The sequence below is a fragment of the Paralichthys olivaceus genome, chromosome 4 (genome assembly GCF_024713975.1).
Source record: "Paralichthys olivaceus isolate ysfri-2021 chromosome 4, ASM2471397v2, whole genome shotgun sequence".
Taxonomy (NCBI): domain Eukaryota; kingdom Metazoa; phylum Chordata; class Actinopteri; order Pleuronectiformes; family Paralichthyidae; genus Paralichthys; species Paralichthys olivaceus.
In genome coordinates this window covers 24,903,300-24,922,893 of record NC_091096.1, presented here as the reverse complement: position 1 = coordinate 24,922,893, position 19,594 = coordinate 24,903,300, and the positions used below count along the sequence as shown (strand labels likewise).

Below are 19,594 nucleotides of genomic sequence, written 5' to 3'. Positions count from 1 at the left end.
ACACACACACACACACACACACCTACCTGTATATAGTAAGTACACCTTTTGTTAGTTTATGTGTTTATACTTTCATTTTTTTCATAATACATGTTTTTCTATTAAACACGTCTTTATTAATGTTGCATAAGTGTGAATTTTGCCAACCTCTATACTGTCAAGAAAGAGAAGAGATACTTTATTGATCCCTCAAGGGTAAATTCTTTTTACACTCGTTTTTTTAGATGCACTTTTTTTTATCAAAAAGGACCTTTCCCTCTTTTTCATGAAAGGGTAACACAACTGGGCTTTATTATTACGCTGGGCCAAGCAAAAGACTGTTTAATCCTATTTCTATTTCATGTGATGTTTATAAGTTTGACTTGTGTTGTTGTGATATTTGGTAATTTGTTATTTGAAAGTTAATGTTAGTTCTGTTAGGCTTTTCATTTTCTTTGCATGCATTTTACTACTTTCTTTAACCTGGCACCAACACTTCACACACTCATCTCCACAAACTTAACACCTACATGTGATCTCAGCCACATGGTCTCACCACTCCAGGGGGCCTTTTGTCTTCATAGTGGCCAGCCGCCATTTTGAATCTCAGTCACTCACTCACACACACACACACACATACATGCATACTCGTATACACACCTGTATATAGTAAGTAAACCTTTTGTTAATTTTGTGTTAATACTTTTATTATTCTCATAATAAATGTTTTTCTCTAAAACACGTCTTAGTTAATGTTGCATAAGTGTGAATTTTGCCAACCTCTACACTGTCAAGAACTCCATATCCCTCAACTTTGCTAGCTATTGATGTGGTACATTTGGTTATAGTTATTTATTTAATTATTAATCAGAGTTCCAAATTTGTAGTCAGTAATTTCATGAGACTTATTCAATAAATTGGCTATCTTTTCCCTTCCTTTGAAGGGTGGTGCCCCGATTTATCTTTTATTAGTTTAATTATTATTAATATTTTTAATATTAATATTTCAGTGATAGCCACATTTATTGAATGCCTAAAAGCACACCATTTAATGGTGCCCCGCGTGAAGGAAAGTACATAATCGTACCCCACGCGAGGGAAAGTACATAATAACATTAATACCAACATTTTTGGTGCTCCGTGTAAGGCAAAGTCATTAATAATAACATTATTTTGACGCCACGTGGAGCAGTGCACAACAACGCAATCTAACAGACTGTTGAAGGAAAGTGAGACACGACTGCAGACCACACAGATGGATCTGTCTGAATGTTGAATAAATAAGTGTATGATACATTTGAAAATAATTCATACATCCATCAAGTTTGGTGTGCTTCTGCGTGTGTTTTTTTATTAACTACTCTGTTAAGAGTGCTGAGAGTCCAAAGCAAAGAACTGAGACAATGATATGAACTTCATTCCATATCTATATTTTTTTTATGTCTAAAGCCTCACAACTTAGGCCACGTTTAAGTTCGGTGTTTTAGAGTCACTTCTCAAGAATTCATTTGATGAGTCATGACTAAGGATTATAATAAAAGTTTTAAAGTGGCTATACAGATTTAAAACTTGGTTAGTTCTGTATGAAGGGTGTGAAAAACTAAAAAAGACCAGATATGTATAAGAAGTACATAATTTCAAGTTTATTAGTCACAGTCCACATTATTTTGTCACACCTAGAGTGTGCACATGGCTTTGCTCTGAAAAAGGAGAAATCCTCCTATACAGAAATGAGGTTAACACTACTTGAAGTTTACTGCAGGCACACAGAGAACATATGTTTACTGTTTGAACTTATAAGTTAACATGATGAGGTAAAGTATAATGCTTCAGCACTGAGGTTATTATAGTATGAACCAGCTATATATAAAACTGTCAGAAAAGTGTCACTACTTATGTTGAAATTTATGTTGAAAGACTGTAGTGCATTTCCGTACAATTTCATAAATCCTCGCTTACATACACTTTAATTTATGTTTGATAAAAATAATACACCCTGTTGTTAGCCCATTTAAAGAGTTCCCTGCTGTTCTTGCACTTCCTCTCGGGGACTGATGGAGTTCTTTGTATTTTCCCAGTTTCACTCTTCTAACAGACGCACAGTGTCTCACGTACTCCACGACAAGCACAAACCTGGGTTGTCGCTGAAGAGTTAAAATCACCTTCTAAGAGACACACTGGGGATCATGACACAATTAAAAACGATCTTCTTTTACTAGCAGGTTTGATACTTAAATTTACTGCATTCATTAACAGTTGTGTTCTGCTGAAGTGTCCTTGAGCAAGTCACTGGACACGGGTATCAGCAACATGTCTGTACCCTACTTCGTTCACACATGTGTGTTGTGGACCAGTAGCTTGGCAGGTAGTCGCAGCGTTGATGGATGCTACATCCTAAGATTATGTGGAGTATTCTTCGGTTGGGGTCAACCTCGGATTTGAATTTCATCATCCTGTGAAAAAGATGAAAAATCAAAAGATACATTATTACTTAGATACTAATAGCTTATTATTAGTTATTTATTTTGTGTGACTTCATTAATCAAAATAAAACAAGTGATTGTGAAGTTTTACTTTTACACTTTTTTATACATACTGTTTCAGCCGTGTCCGCTGTCTCCTCTCCCTCTGTTTGCTCGCTGCCGGCGGTGAACGCCTCGAAGTCAGACAGAGCACTTTCCACCGCCTCCTCATCATAGTCTGTCTGGTATTCATCAGACATTTCCTCTGAAGGCAGACAGGACAAAACAAGATGTCCACCGATTCGTATCATTTTAGATGAACATTTGAAGAATTTGAAATCCTTTTAATGTATTAATTATATAGCTTTTCACAAAGATAGTAGATCATTTGGACTTTGTCAGATGATTTTATCCACAGACCTCTGATATGAACAAAAGGTTAACTGTCTTATGTGGGTATTATATCAGACATGTAGCTGAGAATGCAGATAATTTCTTTGTAATTCCTTCAATTGTATTACAGATTTTGTAAAATACATAAAATTCAGAGCTGTATGCATCAAAAGCATCCATTTACATTCTTTGTAAATGTCTCCATGTATATGTATATGACATTTTAAGTTGATAGTTTATTATGTTATCCATAACTAACCATTGATTAGGGCATTCTTCACAGGTTCTATTCTTGACACAATCTCCGCCAGGTCTGTGAAAGAGGCGTTCGGGCAGGTGACCATCTGAAAGACACATTGCCTCATTCCAATGAAGAGTTTGAATCAGCTTCAGTACATCACAATTAGATAATACATTTAAAACATTAACTGGCATCAATAAAACACTTACCAAAAGTTTGAATAAAAACAGATTAATGTTTGTGTCTGTGTAGAACAACCTCCACAAGGACCTTGTGATGACAAAATCTTCACCTATTTGATAAAGCCATAGCTTTCCAATGTTTATATAAAACTTATTTTAATTGGTATTATCTATGCAAACTTGATTTTTATGCATTAACTAGCATTTTGTGTAACTTAGTGCACGTTTAAATCCTGGTATTGTCTATATGTTGCATAGCACAAGCGATATGATATGTATTTATCCCAGTTGCAGAGGACGGTTCACAGATTATATAACCCCTCAGAGACAGTCATGCTTCCCTATCGGATGTGCTGAACAACTTTTATGCACAATTTGACCGGTGGAAGATTGTGTAGGGACTCAAGACCATCGTGTGACTGCAGACTGTGTAAGACCCTCTCCAGGGTAAAGCCTCACAAAGCAGAAGGTTATGTCACAGGCCATGCACTGGACGGCTGGTAAATGTCCTTGCAGACGTCCTCAACATCTCTCGGGCCCAAGCAGTCACCCAAACAAACTTAAGAGGACTAATGTTGTTGGTGTTTTTTGGCTTTTCTGACCACAACAAAGCCAGTACGATATATACACTGCTTCTTAATAGATACATATCTTGTGGTCTGACCTCAGCTAAGGAGTCTCCTGTATGCTGATAACTATCCCATAGCCCTCAGGCCCATCCTCAGCCCATCCTAATGAAGTGCTCCAGGCTGGTCCTGCACCACATTAAATCCAACCTGCCCATCAAACTCAACGCCTACAGTTTGCTTACAGCTCCTAGAGCTCCATTGAAGATGTTGTGTGATCTGCCCTTCACTCAGCCCTGTCCCACAATGAAAGAAACTATATTTATGTCGAGATGCTTTTCATCTGCTTTAGTTTAGCCTTCAACCCAATGATGCAGCGCCAACAAGGCGTAACCGCTTGTTCGGCAACTGGGACCCAGACTTCATCACTGTTAGGAGACAGTCAGTTCAGATCCCCAGCTACAACTCCAGCACCACCACACTGAGCACAGGGCTGTGTACTTAGGCAACTCCTCTAAAAACTGACCGACAGCATCACATCAACACATCTTTGATACAAAAATTAGACGATTAAAGTAGGTTTACCCATTTTTTAGATACGTGTAAACCCTTGAAAAAGGTAATTTACTTCTTTACCATTGCGTGTGGAAGATTTTGCCTTTCTGTTTTTTTGCTCCGGCGTTCTCTCACCTCGTCATCAGAGAGGATTAACTACTACTGCTAACTACTGAGGAGCCATTTGACCCGGCAGTGTATATCGACTGTATCCATTCTCATTTCAGACAAGAACTATATGTAAGTGGGTGTTATTGGGTGTTTTAGACCAGTGAGGCTTGCTGACACAACAGTGGTGGCCCTCATCAGCAACAATAATGACACAGCTTACTGCAAGTACCAACGTCATGGTATATTTGTTTTCATTCACATATTTTATGTGCTTTTGATCACAGCTCAGAAACACACACAAACAAATATAGGATGACAGTAGCTGAGATCACCTTTGTGAGATAAAATACAGATACGGTCTATCTCGATGTCTGACAATGATAATAGGATGATATGAAAACAAACAGATAATAGCCAAGCCCGAGTGAAATAAAATTAAATAAAGCAACTTGATAACAGTTTTAAAATCTAGATTTTACTCACATCGCCAGGTTTGGTCTTGTGGAAGTCTTCCTGATGTCTGTCCTTCAGCATACTGTCCACCACCCCGCTGCGCTGCCACACATCGAACACTGTCTTCCCGTGCTGGTATCCAACCTCCTACAGCCACAGTGACAGAGGGTTAGGCGAGTGAGATTCACGGGTGGAGGAGATATGGAGAATGGCATTGAGAAAAACAAAGGGGAAACTCACAGCAATCTCGTCGAACTTGCCAAACTCTAGTGTGCCGTAGTGGTTGATGGGAGGTCGAATGTACTCGCAATACTCACTGTCTTTGACCAGTTCCAGCTGCCGTACGCAGCAGACGTAAGCAAGTCGGGTTTGGATCTCTGCCATGTTCAGAACCTGCAAGTGGAAATTCAATGATGCTCTAATCACTGATCGGAAACAGATCTACATGTTCTACTTCTGTTTTTTCCCACTTCTCAAGAATCAGTGAGACACTTTTGCTATTCAACCACCAAAACAGGAAGACAAGGTGAAGGACCCTGTTGATGTGAATGACTGTCTATGTAACCTTGTTTTTATTCATGTGTGACATATGTCAATAGGTCTGGGAGATTATTGCGGTGCAGAGCTTTGTGGATGCGGGTTTGCAAAAAATCTCCCGAGTTGGACTGTGATGAAGGATACAACATTAATAAGTGAATTCTAATTCGCAATAAATGATAATAATAAAAATCTGTTAATAACAAAGAGCCAATATAGTATTTAATACATAAACTAATAAGCAACAAATGAATGTATAATGAGTGCACATAAAGTCTTACTGCTTGATTTAAAAAAAAAGAAAAAGTTAATTAATAATTTCTCAGACATCAGACATTTCAGGTCAGTGTACCTTGACTTTCTCAGCCAGTGGGTTGAATCGTTTCCACAGCAGCCACCAGCCGTTCAGTGAGTCACCATAGTTGGTCAGATTGGTTTCATCCTGGCTTCCGACATCAATTGCAATCACAACCTTGGCCCCCATGGAGCGAGCCACATCAGCTAGATACCATAATAGGACAAATGCACTTTAACAGACTTTTATCTTTTAGGACTGCACTTCTTTAAATATGGTATACTACGAGCATGTTTTCCCTGCAAACAACCAGATAAAGGTTTTCTTTTGTCTATTGTGATGCTTAAATTATTTCCATGATCTAAGGGGAGCTAACAGACCATCAGCACAGAACTGGCACAGTTAGAAAATTTACCAGAGCCCTTTTTACTTCTTCCCCCTTTTCAGGGACTGGTAACACAACTGGGCTGAAAAGTAAAACTTATCTAAGCAAAAGACTGTTAAATTCAATTCAGTTGATGTTTAATAAGTTTGAGTTGTGTTATTTTGATACTTTAGAAATAAGTAACTAAGGGTTTTTCTTTGCATTCAACTAACCAGTTTCTTTAACCTGTTCATACCCTGCTAAATTTTAATCTGAAAAGACTTTGATATACATTTGATATACTACAAGTTGAGTCCAAATGTCAGGAAAGCTCTATACTTGCAAACTTGATTCAAGGATGCCTGTGATTGCATACACCCATCAGAAGACACAGATCCAGCATGAAAGCAGCCATGACACACTTGTTAAATCAACAGCAAGGAGAGATGAATACTTCTGAGTATTTGTGGTGGAACAGGACCATGACACACTGGTTAAATCTACGGCAAGGAAAGATGAATACTTCTGAGTATTTGTGGTGGACCATGACACACTGGTTAAATCATCAGCAAGGAAAGATGAATACTTCTGAGTACTTTTGGTGGAACAGGACCATGACACACTGGTTAAATCATCAGCAAGAAAAGATGAATACTTCTGAGTACTTGTGGTGGAACAGGACCATGACACACTGGTTAAATCATCAGCAAGGAAGGATGAATACTTCTGAGTACTTGTGGTGGAACAGGACCATGGCAGTAGTTGAGTCCAAATGTCAGGAAAACTTTATACTTGCAAACTTGATTCAAGGATGCCTATGTTGGCATAGATCCTTCATAAGACACAAATCCAGCATGAAAGCAGCCATGACACACTTGTTAATTTCCATCTTTGATAAGTGTGAGAGTATGTCAGTGTTGGAAGACATGATAGTGAAAGCGGTGTTGTTTTTTTATAATGCTACCTAATAGTAATTTCAATGTAACTCCCTTTGAAGGTGTACAGCGCCTGAACAGGGACTTGAACCCTGGACCCTCAGATTAAAAGTCTGATGCTCTACCGGCTGAGCTATCCAGGCTTCAAAAGGTGCATCTTTAGGGTCAAAGATTTGCGCGTAGTGTAAATTGACATTTATACACACATCCATTACTACCAACGACAATGTACCACTTCATACGGTAGAGCAGTTGAAGGGCATCTGCAACAAGGAAAGATGAATACTTTTGAGTCCTTGTGGTGGAACAGGACCATGGCAGAAGTTGAGTCCAAATGTCAGGAAAACTCTTTACTTGCAAACTTGATTGAAGGATACCTGTGATGGCATACACCCATCAGAAGACACAGATCCAGCATGAAAGCAGCCATGGCACACTTGTTAAATCAACAGCAAGGAAAGATGAATACTTTTGAGTATTTGTGGTGGAATAGGACCATGACACACTGGTTAAATCATCAGCAAGAAAAGATGAATACTTCTTAGTATTTGTGGTGGAACAGGACCATGACACACTGGTTAAATCTACGGCAAGTAAGGTGAATACTTCTGAGTACTTGTTGTGGACCATGACACACTGGTTAAATCTACGGCAAGGAAAGATGAATACTTCTGAGTATTTGTGGTGGACCATGAAAACTTGATTCAAGGATGCCTGTGATTGCATACACCCATCAGAAGACACAGATCCAGCATGAAAGCAGCCATGACACACTTGTTAATTTCCATCTTTGATAAGTGTGAGAGTATGTCAGTGTTGGAAGACATGATAGTGAAAGCGGTGTTGTTTTTTTATAATGCTACCTAATAGGAATTTCAATGTAACTCCCTTTAAAGGAGTACAGCGCCTGAACAGGGACTTGAACCCTGGACCCTCAGATTAAAAGTCTGATGCTCTACCGGCTGAGCTATCCAGGCTTCAAAAGGTGCATCTTTAGGGTCAAAGAATTGTGCGTAGTGTAAATTGACATTTATAAACACATCCATTACTACCAACGACAATGTACCACTTCATACGGTAGAGCAGTTGAAGGGCATCTGCAACAAGGAAAGATGAATACTTTTGAGTCCTTGTGGTGGAACAGGACCATGACAGAAGTTGAGTCCAAATGTCAGGAAAACTCTTTACTTGCAAACTTGATTGAAGGATACCTGTGATGGCATACACCCATCAGAAGACACAGATCCAGCATGAAAGCAGCCATGGTACACTTGTTAAATCAACAGCAAGGAAAGATGAATACTTCTGAGTATTTGTGGTGGAACAGGACCATGACAGAAGTTGAGTCCAAATGTCAGGAAAACTCTATAATTGCAAACTTAATTCAAGGATGCCTGTGATTGCATACACCCATCAGAAGACACAGATCCAGCATGAAAGCAGCCATGACACACTTGTTAATTTCCATCTTTGATAAGTGTGAGAGTATGTCAGTGTTGGAAGACATGATAGTGAAAGGGGTGTTGTTTTTTTATAATGCTACCTAATAGTAATTTCAATGTAACTCTCTTTATAGGAGTACAGCGCCTGAACAGGGACTTGAACCCTGGACCCTCAGATTAAAAGTCTGATGCTCTACCGGCTGAGCTATCCAGGCTTCAAAAGGTGCATCTTTAGGGTCAAAGATTTGCGTGTAGTGTAAATTGACGTTTATATACGCATACATTACTACCAAAGACAATGTACCACTTCATACAGTAGAGCAGTCGAAGGGCATCTGCAACAAGGAAAGATGAATACTTTTGAGTCCTTGTGGTGGAACAGGACCATGACAGAAGTTGAGTCCAAATGTCAGGAAAACGCTTTACTTGCAAACTTGATTGAAGGATACCTGTGATGGCATACACCCATCAGAAGACACAGATCCAGCATGAAAGCAGCCATGACACACTTGTTAATTTCCATCTTTGATAAGTGTGAGAGTATGTCAGTGTTGGAAGACATGATAGTGAAAGCGGTGTTGTTTTTTTATAATGCTACCTAATAGGAATTTCAATGTAACTCCCTTTAAAGGAGTACAGCGCCTGAACAGGGACTTGAACCCTGGACCCTCAGATTAAAAGTCTGATGCTCTACCGGCTGAGCTATCCAGGCTTCAAAAGGTGCATCTTTAGGGTCAAAGAATTGTGCGTAGTGTAAATTGACATTTATAAACACATCCATTACTACCAACGACAATGTACCACTTCATACGGTAGAGCAGTTGAAGGGCATCTGCAACAAGGAAAGATGAATACTTTTGAGTCCTTGTGGTGGAACAGGACCATGACAGAAGTTGAGTCCAAATGTCAGGAAAACTCTTTACTTGCAAACTTGATTGAAGGATACCTGTGATGGCATACACCCATCAGAAGACACAGATCCAGCATGAAAGCAGCCATGGCACACTTGTTAAATCAACAGCAAGGAAAGATGAATACTTCTGAGTATTTGTGGTGGAACAGGACCATGGCAGAAGTTGAGTCCAAATGTCAGGAAAACTCTATAATTGCAAACTTAATTCAAGGATGCCTGTGATTGCATACACCCATCAGAAGACACAGATCCAGCATGAAAGCAGCCATGACACACTTGTTAATTTCCATCTTTGATAAGTGTGAGAGTATGTCAGTGTTGGAAGACATGATAGTGAAAGGGGTGTTGTTTTTTTATAATGCTACCTAATAGTAATTTCAATGTAACTCCCTTTAAAGGAGTACAGCACCTGAACAGGGACTTGAACCCTGGACCCTCAGATTAAAAGTCTGATGCTCTACCGGCTGAGCTATCCAGGCTTCAAAAGGTGCATCTTTAGGGTCAAAGATTTGCGTGTAGTGTAAATTGACGTTTATATACACATACATTACTACCAAAGACAATGTACCACTTCATACGGTAGAGCAGTCGAAGGGCATCTGCAACAAGGAAAGATGAATACTTCTTAGTATTTGTGGTGGAACAGGACCATGACACACTTGTTAAATCAACAGCAAGGAAAGATGAATACTTCTGAGTATTTGTGGTGGAACAGGACCATGGCAGAAGTTGAGTCCAAATGTCAGGAAAACTTTATACTTGCAAACTTGATTGAAGGATGCCTATGTTGGCATAGATCCTTCGTAAGACACAAATCCAGCATGAAAGCAGCCATGACACACTTGTTAATTTCCATCTTTGATAAGTGTGAGAGTATGTCAGTGTTGGAAGACATGATAGTGAAAGCGGTGTTGTTTTTTTATAATGCTACCTAATAGTAATTTCAATGTAACTCCCTTTAAAGGTGTACAGCGCCTGAACAGGGACTTGAACCCTGGACCCTCAGATTAAAAGTCTGATGCTCTACCGGCTGAGCTATCCAGGCTTCAAAAGGTGCATCTTTAGGGTCAAAGATTTGCGCGTAGTGTAAATTGACATTTATACACACATCCATTACTACCAACGACAATGTACCACTTCATACGGTAGAGCAGTTGAAGGGCATCTGCAACAAGGAAAGATGAATACTTTTGAGTCCTTGTGGTGGAACAGGACCATGGCAGAAGTTGAGTCCAAATGTCAGGAAAACTCTTTACTTGCAAACTTGATTGAAGGATACCTGTGATGGCATACACCCATCAGAAGACACAGATCCAGCATGAAAGCAGCCATGGCACACTTGTTAAATCAACAGCAAGGAGAGATGAATACTTTTGAGTATTTGTGGTGGAATAGGACCATGACACACTGGTTAAATCATCAGCAAGAAAAGATGAATACTTCTGAGTATTTGTGGTGGAACAGGACCATGACACACTGGTTAAATCTACGGCAAGTAAGGTGAATACTTCTGAGTACTTGTGGTGGAACAGGACAATGACACACTGGTTAAATCATCAGCAAGGAAGGATGAATACTTCTGAGTACTTGTGGTGGAACAGGACCATGGCAGAAGTTGATTCTAAATGTCAGGAAAACTCTGTACTTGCAAACTTGATTCAAGGATGCCTGTGATTGCATACACCCATCAGAAGACACAGATCCAGCATGAAAGCAGCCATGACACACTTGTTAATTTCCATCTTTGATAAGTGTGAGAGTATGTCAGTGTTGGAAGACAGGATAGTGAAAGCTGTGTTGTTTTTTTATAATCCTACCTAATAGGAATTTCAATGTAACTCCCTTTAAAGGAGTACAGCGCCTGAACAGGGACTTGAACCCTGGACCCTCAGATTAAAAGTCTGATGCTCTACCAGCTGAGCTATCCAGGCTTCAAAAGGTGCATCTTTAGGGTCAAAGATTTGCGTGTAGTGTAAATTGACGTTTATATACACATACATTACTACCAACGACAATGTACCACTTCATACGGTAGAGCAGTTGAAGGGCATCTGCAACAAGGAAAGATGAATACTTTTGAGTCCTTGTGGTGGAACAGGACCATGGCAGAAGTTGAGTCCAAATGTCAGGAAAACTCTTTACTTGCAAACTTGATTGAAGGATACCTGTGATGGCATACACCCATCAGAAGACACAGATCCAGCATGAAAGCAGCCATGGCACACTTGTTAAATCAACAGCAAGGAAAGATGAATACTTTTGAGTATTTGTGGTGGAATAGGACCATGACACACTGGTTAAATCATCAGCAAGAAAAGATGAATACTTCTTAGTATTTGTGGTGGAACAGGACCATGACACACTGGTTAAATCTACGGCAAGTAAGGTGAATACTTCTGAGTACTTGTTGTGGACCATGACACACTGGTTAAATCTACGGCAAGTAAGGTGAATACTTCTGAGTACTTGTTGTGGACCATGACACACTGGTTAAATCATCAGCAAGAAAAGATGAATACTTCTGAGTACTTGTGGTGGAACAGGACCATGACACACTGGTTAAATCATCAGCAAGGAAAGATGAATACTTCTGAGTACTTGTGGTGGAACAGGACAATGACACACTGGTTAAATCATCAGCAAGGAAGGATGAATACTTCTGAGTACTTGTGGTGGAACAGGACCATGACACACTGGTTAAATCTACGGCAAGTAAGGTGAATACTTCTGAGTACTTGTTGTGGACCATGACACACTGGTTAAATCTACGGCAAGGAAAGATGAATACTTCTGAGTATTTGTGGTGGACCATGAAAACTTGATTGAAGGATACCTGTGATGGCATACACCCATCAGAAGACACAGATCCAGCATGAAAGCAGCCATGGCACACTTGTTAAATCAACAGCAAGGAAAGATGAATACTTTTGAGTATTTGTGGTGGAATAGGACCATGACACACTGGTTAAATCATCAGCAAGAAAAGATGAATACTTCTTAGTATTTGTGGTGGAACAGGACCATGACACACTGGTTAAATCTACGGCAAGTAAGGTGAATACTTCTGAGTACTTGTTGTGGACCATGACACACTGGTTAAATCTACGGCAAGGAAAGATGAATACTTCTGAGTATTTGTGGTGGACCATGAAAACTTGATTCAAGGATGCCTGTGATTGCATACACCCATCAGAAGACACAGATCCAGCATGAAAGCAGCCATGACACACTTGTTAATTTCCATCTTTGATAAGTGTGAGAGTATGTCAGTGTTGGAAGACATGATAGTGAAAGCGGTGTTGTTTTTTTATAATGCTACCTAATAGGAATTTCAATGTAACTCCCTTTAAAGGAGTACAGCGCCTGAACAGGGACTTGAACCCTGGACCCTCAGATTAAAAGTCTGATGCTCTACCGGCTGAGCTATCCAGGCTTCAAAAGGTGCATCTTTAGGGTCAAAGAATTGTGCGTAGTGTAAATTGACATTTATAAACACATCCATTACTACCAACGACAATGTACCACTTCATACGGTAGAGCAGTTGAAGGGCATCTGCAACAAGGAAAGATGAATACTTTTGAGTCCTTGTGGTGGAACAGGACCATGACAGAAGTTGAGTCCAAATGTCAGGAAAACTCTTTACTTGCAAACTTGATTGAAGGATACCTGTGATGGCATACACCCATCAGAAGACACAGATCCAGCATGAAAGCAGCCATGGTACACTTGTTAAATCAACAGCAAGGAAAGATGAATACTTCTGAGTATTTGTGGTGGAACAGGACCATGACAGAAGTTGAGTCCAAATGTCAGGAAAACTCTATAATTGCAAACTTAATTCAAGGATGCCTGTGATTGCATACACCCATCAGAAGACACAGATCCAGCATGAAAGCAGCCATGACACACTTGTTAATTTCCATCTTTGATAAGTGTGAGAGTATGTCAGTGTTGGAAGACATGATAGTGAAAGGGGTGTTGTTTTTTTATAATGCTACCTAATAGTAATTTCAATGTAACTCTCTTTATAGGAGTACAGCGCCTGAACAGGGACTTGAACCCTGGACCCTCAGATTAAAAGTCTGATGCTCTACCGGCTGAGCTATCCAGGCTTCAAAAGGTGCATCTTTAGGGTCAAAGATTTGCGTGTAGTGTAAATTGACGTTTATATACGCATACATTACTACCAAAGACAATGTACCACTTCATACAGTAGAGCAGTCGAAGGGCATCTGCAACAAGGAAAGATGAATACTTTTGAGTCCTTGTGGTGGAACAGGACCATGACAGAAGTTGAGTCCAAATGTCAGGAAAACGCTTTACTTGCAAACTTGATTGAAGGATACCTGTGATGGCATACACCCATCAGAAGACACAGATCCAGCATGAAAGCAGCCATGACACACTTGTTAATTTCCATCTTTGATAAGTGTGAGAGTATGTCAGTGTTGGAAGACATGATAGTGAAAGCGGTGTTGTTTTTTTATAATGCTACCTAATAGGAATTTCAATGTAACTCCCTTTAAAGGAGTACAGCGCCTGAACAGGGACTTGAACCCTGGACCCTCAGATTAAAAGTCTGATGCTCTACCGGCTGAGCTATCCAGGCTTCAAAAGGTGCATCTTTAGGGTCAAAGAATTGTGCGTAGTGTAAATTGACATTTATAAACACATCCATTACTACCAACGACAATGTACCACTTCATACGGTAGAGCAGTTGAAGGGCATCTGCAACAAGGAAAGATGAATACTTTTGAGTCCTTGTGGTGGAACAGGACCATGACAGAAGTTGAGTCCAAATGTCAGGAAAACTCTTTACTTGCAAACTTGATTGAAGGATACCTGTGATGGCATACACCCATCAGAAGACACAGATCCAGCATGAAAGCAGCCATGGCACACTTGTTAAATCAACAGCAAGGAAAGATGAATACTTCTGAGTATTTGTGGTGGAACAGGACCATGGCAGAAGTTGAGTCCAAATGTCAGGAAAACTCTATAATTGCAAACTTAATTCAAGGATGCCTGTGATTGCATACACCCATCAGAAGACACAGATCCAGCATGAAAGCAGCCATGACACACTTGTTAATTTCCATCTTTGATAAGTGTGAGAGTATGTCAGTGTTGGAAGACATGATAGTGAAAGGGGTGTTGTTTTTTTATAATGCTACCTAATAGTAATTTCAATGTAACTCCCTTTAAAGGAGTACAGCACCTGAACAGGGACTTGAACCCTGGACCCTCAGATTAAAAGTCTGATGCTCTACCGGCTGAGCTATCCAGGCTTCAAAAGGTGCATCTTTAGGGTCAAAGATTTGCGTGTAGTGTAAATTGACGTTTATATACACATACATTACTACCAAAGACAATGTACCACTTCATACGGTAGAGCAGTCGAAGGGCATCTGCAACAAGGAAAGATGAATACTTCTTAGTATTTGTGGTGGAACAGGACCATGACACACTTGTTAAATCAACAGCAAGGAAAGATGAATACTTCTGAGTATTTGTGGTGGAACAGGACCATGGCAGAAGTTGAGTCCAAATGTCAGGAAAACTTTATACTTGCAAACTTGATTGAAGGATGCCTATGTTGGCATAGATCCTTCGTAAGACACAAATCCAGCATGAAAGCAGCCATGACACACTTGTTAATTTCCATCTTTGATAAGTGTGAGAGTATGTCAGTGTTGGAAGACATGATAGTGAAAGCGGTGTTGTTTTTTTATAATGCTACCTAATAGTAATTTCAATGTAACTCCCTTTAAAGGTGTACAGCGCCTGAACAGGGACTTGAACCCTGGACCCTCAGATTAAAAGTCTGATGCTCTACCGGCTGAGCTATCCAGGCTTCAAAAGGTGCATCTTTAGGGTCAAAGATTTGCGCGTAGTGTAAATTGACATTTATACACACATCCATTACTACCAACGACAATGTACCACTTCATACGGTAGAGCAGTTGAAGGGCATCTGCAACAAGGAAAGATGAATACTTTTGAGTCCTTGTGGTGGAACAGGACCATGGCAGAAGTTGAGTCCAAATGTCAGGAAAACTCTTTACTTGCAAACTTGATTGAAGGATACCTGTGATGGCATACACCCATCAGAAGACACAGATCCAGCATGAAAGCAGCCATGGCACACTTGTTAAATCAACAGCAAGGAGAGATGAATACTTTTGAGTATTTGTGGTGGAATAGGACCATGACACACTGGTTAAATCATCAGCAAGAAAAGATGAATACTTCTGAGTATTTGTGGTGGAACAGGACCATGACACACTGGTTAAATCTACGGCAAGTAAGGTGAATACTTCTGAGTACTTGTGGTGGAACAGGACAATGACACACTGGTTAAATCATCAGCAAGGAAGGATGAATACTTCTGAGTACTTGTGGTGGAACAGGACCATGGCAGAAGTTGATTCTAAATGTCAGGAAAACTCTGTACTTGCAAACTTGATTCAAGGATGCCTGTGATTGCATACACCCATCAGAAGACACAGATCCAGCATGAAAGCAGCCATGACACACTTGTTAATTTCCATCTTTGATAAGTGTGAGAGTATGTCAGTGTTGGAAGACAGGATAGTGAAAGCTGTGTTGTTTTTTTATAATCCTACCTAATAGGAATTTCAATGTAACTCCCTTTAAAGGAGTACAGCGCCTGAACAGGGACTTGAACCCTGGACCCTCAGATTAAAAGTCTGATGCTCTACCAGCTGAGCTATCCAGGCTTCAAAAGGTGCATCTTTAGGGTCAAAGATTTGCGTGTAGTGTAAATTGACGTTTATATACACATACATTACTACCAACGACAATGTACCACTTCATACGGTAGAGCAGTTGAAGGGCATCTGCAACAAGGAAAGATGAATACTTTTGAGTCCTTGTGGTGGAACAGGACCATGGCAGAAGTTGAGTCCAAATGTCAGGAAAACTCTTTACTTGCAAACTTGATTGAAGGATACCTGTGATGGCATACACCCATCAGAAGACACAGATCCAGCATGAAAGCAGCCATGGCACACTTGTTAAATCAACAGCAAGGAAAGATGAATACTTTTGAGTATTTGTGGTGGAATAGGACCATGACACACTGGTTAAATCATCAGCAAGAAAAGATGAATACTTCTTAGTATTTGTGGTGGAACAGGACCATGACACACTGGTTAAATCTACGGCAAGTAAGGTGAATACTTCTGAGTACTTGTTGTGGACCATGACACACTGGTTAAATCTACGGCAAGTAAGGTGAATACTTCTGAGTACTTGTTGTGGACCATGACACACTGGTTAAATCATCAGCAAGAAAAGATGAATACTTCTGAGTACTTGTGGTGGAACAGGACCATGACACACTGGTTAAATCATCAGCAAGGAAAGATGAATACTTCTGAGTACTTGTGGTGGAACAGGACAATGACACACTGGTTAAATCATCAGCAAGGAAGGATGAATACTTCTGAGTACTTGTGGTGGAACAGGACCATGGCAGAAGTTGATTCTAAATGTCAGGAAAACTCTGTACTTGCAAACTTGATTCAAGGATGCCTGTGATTGCATACACCCATCAGAAGACACAGATCCAGCATGAAAGCAGCCATGACACACTTGTTAATTTCCATCTTTGATAAGTGTGAGAGTATGTCAGTGTTGGAAGACATGATAGTGAAAGCGGTGTTGTTTTTTTATAATGCTACCTAATAGGAATTTCAATGTAACTCCCTTTAAAGGAGTACAGCGCCTGAACAGGGACTTGAACCCTGGACCCTCAGATTAAAAGTCTGATGCTCTACCGGCTGAGCTATCCAGGCTTCAAAAGGTGCATCTTTAGGGTCAAAGATTTGCGCGTAGTGTAAATTGACATTTATACACACATCCATTACTACCAACGACAATGTACCACTTCATACGGTAGAGCAGTTGAAGGGCATCTGCAACAAGGAAAGATGAATACTTTTGAGTCCTTGTGGTGGAACAGGACCATGGCAGAAGTTGAGTCCAAATGTCAGGAAAACTCTTTACTTGCAAACTTGATTGAAGGATACCTGTGATGGCATACACCCATCAGAAGACACAGATCCAGCATGAAAGCAGCCATGGCACACTTGTTAAATCAACAGCAAGGAAAGATGAATACTTTTGAGTATTTGTGGTGGAATAGGACCATGACACACTGGTTAAATCATCAGCAAGAAAAGATGAATACTTCTTAGTATTTGTGGTGGAACAGGACCATGACACACTGGTTAAATCTACGGCAAGTAAGGTGAATACTTCTGAGTACTTGTTGTGGACCATGACACACTGGTTAAATCTACGGCAAGTAAGGTGAATACTTCTGAGTACTTGTTGTGGACCATGACACACTGGTTAAATCTACGGCAAGGAAAGATGAATACTTCTGAGTATTTGTGGTGGACCATGAAACACTGGTTAAATCATCAGCAAGAAAAGATGAATACTTCTGAGTACTTGTGGTGGAACAGGACCATGACACACTGGTTAAATCATCAGCAAGGAAAGATGAATACTTCTGAGTACTTGTGGTGGAACAGGACAATGACACACTGGTTAAATCATCAGCAAGGAAGGATGAATACTTCTGAGTACTTGTGGTGGAACAGGACCATGGCAGAAGTTGATTCTAAATGTCAGGAAAACTCTGTACTTGCAAACTTGATTCAAGGATGCCTGTGATTGCATACACCCATCAGAAGACACAGATCCAGCATGAAAGCAGCCATGGCACACTTGTTAAATCAACAGCAAGGAAAGATGAATACTTCTGAGTATTTGTGGTGGAACAGGACCATGGCAGAAGTTGAGTCCAAATGTCAGGAAAACTCTATAATTGCAAACTTAATTCAAGGATGCCTGTGATTGCATACACCCATCAGAAGACACAGATCCAGCATGAAAGCAGCCATGACACACTTGTTAATTTCCATCTTTGATAAGTGTGAGAGTATGTCAGTGTTGGAAGACATGATAGTGAAAGGGGTGTTGTTTTTTTATAATGCTACCTAATAGTAATTTCAATGTAACTCCCTTTAAAGGAGTACAGCGCCTGAACAGGGACTTGAACCCTGGACCCTCAGATTAAAAGTCTGATGCTCTACCGGCTGAGCTATCCAGGCTTCAAAAGGTGCATCTTTAGGGTCAAAGATCTGCGCGTAGTGTAAATTGACATTTATACACACATCCATTACTACCAACGACAATGTACCACTTCATACGGTAGAGCAGTTGAAGGGCATCTGCAACAAGGAAAGATGAATACTTTTGAGTCCTTGTGGTGGAACAGGACCATGGCAGAAGTTGAGTCCAAATGTCAGGAAAACTCTTTACTTGCAAACTTGATTGAAGGATACCTGTGATGGCATACACCCATCAGAAGACACAGATCCAGCATGAAAGCAGCCATGGCACACTTGTTAAATCAACAGCAAGGAAAGATGAATACTTTTGAGTATTTGTGGTGGAATAGGACCATGGCAGAAGTTGAGTCCAAATGTCAGGAAAACTCTTTACTTGCAAACTTGATTGAAGGATACCTGTGATGGCATACACCCATCAGAAGACACAGATCCAGCATGAAAGCAGCCATGACACACTGGTTAAATCATCAGCAAGAAAAGATGAATACTTCTTAGTATTTGTGGTGGAACAGGACCATGACACACTGGTTAAATCTACGGCAAGTAAGGTGAATACTTCTGAGTACTTGTTGTGGACCATGACACACTGGTTAAATCTACGGCAAGTAAGGTGAATACTTCTGAGTACTTGTTGTGGAACAGGACACACTGGTTAAATCTACGGCAAGGAAAGATGAATACTTCTGAGTATTTGTGGTGGACCATGAAACACTGGTTAAATCATCAGCAAGGAAAGATGAATACTTCTGAGTACTTGTGGTGGAACAGGACAATGACACACTGGTTAAATCATCAGCAAGGAAGGATGAATACTTCTGAGTACTTGTGGTGGAACAGGACCATGGCAGAAGTTGATTCTAAATGTCAGGAAAACTCTGTACTTGCAAACTTGATTCAAGGATGCCTGTGATTGCATACACCCATCAGAAGACACAGATCCAGCATGAAAGCAGCCATGACACACTTGTTAATTTCCATCTTTGATAAGTGTGAGAGT

At 40.2% G+C, this 19,594-nt stretch overlaps 1 protein-coding gene and 15 non-coding genes across 16 annotated transcripts in view; all 16 read right to left on the bottom strand.

Annotated features, from left to right (window-relative positions):
- Positions 1-1,598: 1,598 nt before the first annotated feature.
- Positions 1,599-19,594, bottom strand: part of pnpla7b (patatin-like phospholipase domain containing 7b) — a 53,359-nt gene continuing 35,363 nt past the window's right edge. The window contains 6 exon segments of the mRNA XM_069524349.1: positions 1,599-2,432; positions 2,576-2,706; positions 3,094-3,178; positions 4,973-5,089; positions 5,183-5,335; positions 5,832-5,980. Coding sequence (XP_069380450.1) covers positions 2,406-2,432; positions 2,576-2,706; positions 3,094-3,178; positions 4,973-5,089; positions 5,183-5,335; positions 5,832-5,980 — 662 coding nt within the window. The 3' untranslated portion in view covers positions 1,599-2,405.
- trnak-uuu (transfer RNA lysine (anticodon UUU)) lies at positions 7,144-7,216 on the bottom strand. Its single transcript has one exon. It is a non-coding gene; the product is annotated as a tRNA-Lys (tRNA).
- Positions 7,978-8,050, bottom strand: trnak-uuu (transfer RNA lysine (anticodon UUU)). Its single transcript has one exon. It is a non-coding gene; the product is annotated as a tRNA-Lys (tRNA).
- Positions 8,658-8,730, bottom strand: trnak-uuu (transfer RNA lysine (anticodon UUU)). The gene has a single exon. It is a non-coding gene; the product is annotated as a tRNA-Lys (tRNA).
- On the bottom strand, positions 9,155-9,227 carry trnak-uuu (transfer RNA lysine (anticodon UUU)). Its single transcript has one exon. It is a non-coding gene; the product is annotated as a tRNA-Lys (tRNA).
- Positions 9,835-9,907, bottom strand: trnak-uuu (transfer RNA lysine (anticodon UUU)). The gene has a single exon. It is a non-coding gene; the product is annotated as a tRNA-Lys (tRNA).
- On the bottom strand, positions 10,401-10,473 carry trnak-uuu (transfer RNA lysine (anticodon UUU)). The gene has a single exon. It is a non-coding gene; the product is annotated as a tRNA-Lys (tRNA).
- Positions 11,287-11,359, bottom strand: trnak-uuu (transfer RNA lysine (anticodon UUU)). The gene has a single exon. It is a non-coding gene; the product is annotated as a tRNA-Lys (tRNA).
- Positions 12,789-12,861, bottom strand: trnak-uuu (transfer RNA lysine (anticodon UUU)). The gene has a single exon. It is a non-coding gene; the product is annotated as a tRNA-Lys (tRNA).
- Positions 13,469-13,541, bottom strand: trnak-uuu (transfer RNA lysine (anticodon UUU)). Its single transcript has one exon. It is a non-coding gene; the product is annotated as a tRNA-Lys (tRNA).
- On the bottom strand, positions 13,966-14,038 carry trnak-uuu (transfer RNA lysine (anticodon UUU)). The gene has a single exon. It is a non-coding gene; the product is annotated as a tRNA-Lys (tRNA).
- trnak-uuu (transfer RNA lysine (anticodon UUU)) lies at positions 14,646-14,718 on the bottom strand. Its single transcript has one exon. It is a non-coding gene; the product is annotated as a tRNA-Lys (tRNA).
- trnak-uuu (transfer RNA lysine (anticodon UUU)) lies at positions 15,212-15,284 on the bottom strand. Its single transcript has one exon. It is a non-coding gene; the product is annotated as a tRNA-Lys (tRNA).
- Positions 16,098-16,170, bottom strand: trnak-uuu (transfer RNA lysine (anticodon UUU)). The gene has a single exon. It is a non-coding gene; the product is annotated as a tRNA-Lys (tRNA).
- trnak-uuu (transfer RNA lysine (anticodon UUU)) lies at positions 17,178-17,250 on the bottom strand. The gene has a single exon. It is a non-coding gene; the product is annotated as a tRNA-Lys (tRNA).
- On the bottom strand, positions 18,504-18,576 carry trnak-uuu (transfer RNA lysine (anticodon UUU)). The gene has a single exon. It is a non-coding gene; the product is annotated as a tRNA-Lys (tRNA).